Source organism: Hakea prostrata, chromosome 6 (genome assembly GCF_041222555.1).
Source record: "Hakea prostrata isolate BN-2017 chromosome 6, UWA_Hpros_2, whole genome shotgun sequence".
Lineage (NCBI taxonomy): Eukaryota > Viridiplantae > Streptophyta > Magnoliopsida > Proteales > Proteaceae > Hakea > Hakea prostrata.
In genome coordinates this window covers 34,613,699-34,618,656 of record NC_142605.1, presented here as the reverse complement: position 1 = coordinate 34,618,656, position 4,958 = coordinate 34,613,699, and the positions used below count along the sequence as shown (strand labels likewise).

Genomic DNA, 4,958 nt, shown 5'->3' with positions numbered 1-4,958 from the left:
CACCCGCCGCCGCCTCCTCCACTAACGCCTCCTTCGTCCTACCCAAACCCATGCATCGGCGGCGATGGAGAACTTGCTGGTGCTGTCAAATCTTGCAGCCAAATCTTTGATTGCAGATTCGAGGCTGTCGTCGAATTTGTTTGTGAAATTGGAAGAAGAATTGGAAGGTGCAGACATGTAAGTATGCAACCGAATTCGACATCCGGTGAATTCAGAACAATGATATGAACCTCATACTGAAGATCGGAGGTCTCGATGACAGTGATTGTGGTGGATTGAGCCCGGTCTTTTTCAAGAACAATGATATGAACCTCGAAGTTCTTCATGGGGCCATTGGTGGGAAGTCCTGAACTATATTCTGCTTTATTTTCTTAGGCCATATTTTTGCCGTCTTGCAATCATATCAGATTGATGAAGGAACAGACGAATCCAATTTTAGTACTCATCTCTATTTTGTTAATATTAGGTATTGTTCGCAGTGGGGTGTTGCTTCCTCTGATGCAGTTGAGTGGGAGAGCACAATTATTCTTTATAATTGTTCGTCCAATCGCCGCGGTCAACAAGCTCATACTGAAGATCGGAGGTCTCGATGGCGTTGCCGAAGAGATCATAACCCTTCGATCGAAGGGCATCAATGGTGGTCTGAAGCTCTATATCTGTGAATCCGTCAACGGCGATTACTCGAAACATGAGGATGACGAAGAAGAAGATCCGCTAGAATTGTGGATCTCTCGGCGAAGGCTGACCGAACCGATCAAAGACAAAGTTCTTCATCCATGGTTGCTGGTGCTACCGGAGGTGAAGGTGGACAGGGTGAAGTAGGGGAGATCCGAGTGAGGAGAGAGAATAGATAGGGTAAGGGCATTTTTGGAATTAAAGACAAATGAACAGTGGGTTAATGGTTTTACTAATAGAATGGACTAGTGTGTTTAAAGAATGGGGTGTCTGTGTTTTTAAAACATAAAGTGGGGTGTCAGTGTTTTAAAGCCTTCATTTTGGGGTGTCAGTGCAATTTGCTCAAAAAAAAAACTCTTTCAAGACCTGGTCAAAACTGAACGAACCCAATTTTGGTCTGCAATAGATAAACTCCATCCAATTTACACGTGATGCGTAGCGATTTGAATTCAAAAGTTAAGAAAAAAAAAAGGAACCGAACCGATTCACGTTTAAATTGAAAATCACCGCTCTCTCTCTTTCTCTGTTCCTTCCTTCTTAATTTATTGGTCAACGCGTATTTGCAGACAGACTCATGCGCGCGAGCGCGCTCGTTCTGCGAAGGATGCATTTATGCCGTTTTCCTTGAACAACAACTCATCCCGTCTTTACGCCGAATTGAATTTAATAAATCGCATTAACGTCTCTCTTTCCCTCTGCCTTCTTCGCATCTCCCTGATGTCGTTAATTACTCGTTCTCTCTATGTATATATAAGGAAGGGCGGACAGATTCCAAAGAAATAAATAAAAACTCCTTCAGCGGCATTTACTCAAACATGGAGAAGGCATCATCATGGTCTTTAGAAGTTACCGTTATCTCAGCAGAGGACTTACGCCTCAACGGACGATCAGTGAAGAAAAATGCATTCGTGATGGTAAGAACAGATTCACTCAACCAAGGATCAACAAGCATTGACAGTGAAGGAGGGAACTGCCCATCATGGAATCAAAAGCTAAAGCCATTGCCTTTGCCTAATTCGGTTCACTCCATTACTGTAGAAGTTCAATGCAAGACTTCTTCAGGTGTGAAGACCGTGGGAACAGCCATGATTTCGGTCTCAGAATTCATAGGGAATTCTACGCCTCCACAATATCTGCACTTCCTTAGTTACCGATTGAGGGATCGGAAAGGAGAACGTAACGGGATTATTAATTTATCCGTTAAAACGGTCGGATCACCGGCGACACAGAACTATTTTAGCCTGGCGGCGCCACCCCCTTTGGGTGTCGCCTCTGCTTACGAGAATCACGGCAAGAACAGTTGTTCCAGTGGAAGTGGAACAGCCCTTGGTGTTCCAGTGCCTTATGCTTACGGATACGGATATGGATATGGGGCGTAACGTAATACATTTTAGTTCTGCAAAGGGGAAGAAGACTTACAGTTAACCATTCTTTCAATTAATTGATATTCTTTACCAAAAAAAAAAAAAAATTTTAATTGATATTTATTCTTTTCTTCATTAATTAGTAAAAACTACTGTGATTTTTTTCTGCAAAAATTAGTTATATGGTAACTCTCCCAAGTAGTTCGATCAGTACCATAAATGTCCAAAGTTGTTGGAAATGATGAATCTCTTAAAATATGTTGGATCTGACATGTAAATGGATGGTCGAAATCCACTTCTAAATATAATATTTGTCCGCTAAACAATCGGATTCGGATAATTGCTTATCGGATCGTATAATATCCAAAAATTTCTTTAGATTGAGTAAAGTATCAATATGTTGGAACTTGTCCAAAGTTGTTGGAAGTTAGAACATGTTGAATCTCTTTGAATATGTTGGATCTGGCCTATAAATGGATAGTCGAAATCCACTTCTAAATATCTGTCCGCTAAACAACCGGATTCGGATAATTACTTATCAAATCGTATAATATCCGAATAAAAATTTATCTAGATTGAGTAAAGTATCAATATTTTTTTTTCTTCTGAAAATGGATGAAAATCGAATTTAGAAACCAGTAGTTGGTAATAGAAAATCGAGATTTCTATAGTTAAAGTAAAATATTAAACATTTTTCTCTAAAAAATGACTGAGGATTTGTTTGAATTCAGATGAAAGTGTTACCATCAATTTTTATTTTCTTTTTTTTGTACAAAGGGGCTTTATTAAGCTGGAAGATAGGGATAGATCTCTTCACTAAGAGGTGTTGGTTTCAACCACTAGAACAAATCTGTTTTGGCATAAAATGTTACCATTAACTTAGAATAAAACAAATCTGTATTCAGCTGAGATCCACCCTTGACAAATCATATAACCATCCTAAGGTAAAATTGACTTAGTATTTTTCTTGTGTGAAGAAAGTTCACAGAACAAAAAAAAAGGGTTTTTCAGAATTTGCCAAAAAACTAATAATCATGGTACCTTGTGTCGGCGATTTATCGCTGACACGGGGCGATTTTTGTTGTGTCGCTGGGGGGCGACACCGACTTTACCAAAAGTCGGCGATATGTCGCCGATAGTCGACTTTTTCGACGACTCCAACCCGACCTCCGGAACCCAGGCGAGAACCACCTCCACCCCCACCCTCGGCACCCAAGCCAGAGCCACCTCCACCCCCATTCAATGGAGATCAAAACTCCATTTGTGAAGAGTTTTGCAGAATTGCAGTAGAGAGAGAGAGAGAGAGAGAGAGAGAGAGAGAGAGAGAGAGAGAGAGAGAGAGAGAGGCGATTTGAGATCGAAACCCCATCTGTGAAGCAGAGCTTTGATTTGCAGTCGCGCGGAGGCGAGAGAGAGAGGATCTAAAGTCGAAACCGCATCTGTGATTTGCAGACAAATCGCTCGTTTTCTTTCTCTTCCACTGCTTGCTCTCAAGTCTCAAGCATGCAGAGTTGCAAACTCTGAAATGCTGCTGCGAAACCCCACCTTCCTTTCTTCCTTCCTCCGCTTTTTTGGTTTTTGGGTAGGTACAAAGATGAAAATCAAGAAGAGCTGTAAAAGAAAGGCAGAATCAATTGTTATATTTGATCATCCAAAATAGATCGAGCTGCAAAGCCTGCAATAATCAGATCAAAACCAAAAATTTCGTTCGAAGATGTCCGAGAGAAAGGAAAGCTACAAGCCTACAACCTAATCTCCGGCGAACTGATCCTGAAGCTTCAGAAATAGAATTGAAGCCGCAAATATCCTGAAACCACCTCTATTTAAGCAAGAATAACCGATCTTGATTTGAGACAAAGAGGGAAATCTTACGAGATGAACAGGAGCTTTGATGTGTTTGATAACTTCAGAACTACACCGAAACCTGAAGGCTGAAGCTGAAGAAATGAGTTACAAAAATCGAGCGACATGTCGGACCTTGCTAATAATATGATTTATTTATAATGCAAATATGATTTTACAATTGAAACAAACAAGTCAAATCAGTCTACTGTCCTTGGTTTTGCCTAATCCAAATTTGCTACGACGTGCCATTCACAAAGCATGAATTCTTGAATGGTCCAAACTAACATTTTCTGGAATGGGCCTGAGCCTTTTGTAATTCTTCCTCTTTTTTTTCTTTCTTTTTTTCTTCTAACATCAGTTTGCAGATGCACTTGGCAGTTGGCAATGTATGCTTTGCAGCTTTGGTCTAATGTTTTTGCACTAACATGTTACATGTCTATTTCACCTTTATGCTTTGTTCACTATACAATTTTGAAGGCAGGTATGACCTCGTCAGATTTGTGAGGCTGGTTGGGTCAAGTTGACTTTATTTTTATCCCGTTGTAGGCCCTCATGAATGTTTTTGATGAAAAGTCGTAGTCACGAAGAAGGAAGTGCGAAGCAGCAGAAAGAATCAGCATATCACGTCAACAATGGTCTAGAGTTAGAATTTAATTTAAGTCTGTTTTGATAAATAAAAAATAGACTATTCATTTTCTTTTATTTGAATAGCACATATTCATCAGTCATATCCAAATGTTAAAGTAATATTCAGAAGATAGAAAAACTTTTATTTTAATTTAATCTGAATCTTTAAATGTGATTGATGGACATGTGTCTTTCATTTAAAGGTTTGGGGGTTGACTGATCTTGAGATGAAGACACATTTGGAACCTGCGTTACACAAATTGGGGTGTCTAAATACCTTAAAGAAAGTACATTTTAGCTCTAAAGAAGTATTGTGATTACAACAACCATTCAAGTGTTTGTAGATATTCCTCAACAAAATTTTCAACAATAAATAGATTACATGAATAGTGTAGAAGCCCTTTCCCCTTAGACCCCCCGCCCCCACAAGTGGAGCAGGTCTATAAT

General features: G+C 39.7%; 1 protein-coding gene across 1 annotated transcript; it reads left to right on the top strand.

Annotated features, from left to right (window-relative positions):
- The first annotated feature begins 1,153 nt into the window (after positions 1–1,153).
- On the top strand, positions 1,154–2,779 carry LOC149013578 (BON1-associated protein 2-like). Its single transcript, XM_089159623.1, has one exon. It carries the CDS (start codon positions 1,491–1,493, stop codon positions 2,052–2,054), a length of 564 nt encoding a protein of 187 aa, XP_089015749.1. The 5' UTR covers positions 1,154–1,490; the 3' UTR covers positions 2,055–2,779.
- The last annotated feature ends 2,179 nt before the right edge of the window (positions 2,780–4,958 follow it).

What these genes read in the sequence shown, in the direction of transcription:
- LOC149013578 (XM_089159623.1), top strand. Translation starts at nt 1,491, where the DNA reads ATGGAGAAGGCATCATCATGGTCTTTAGAAGTTACCGTTATCTCAGCA.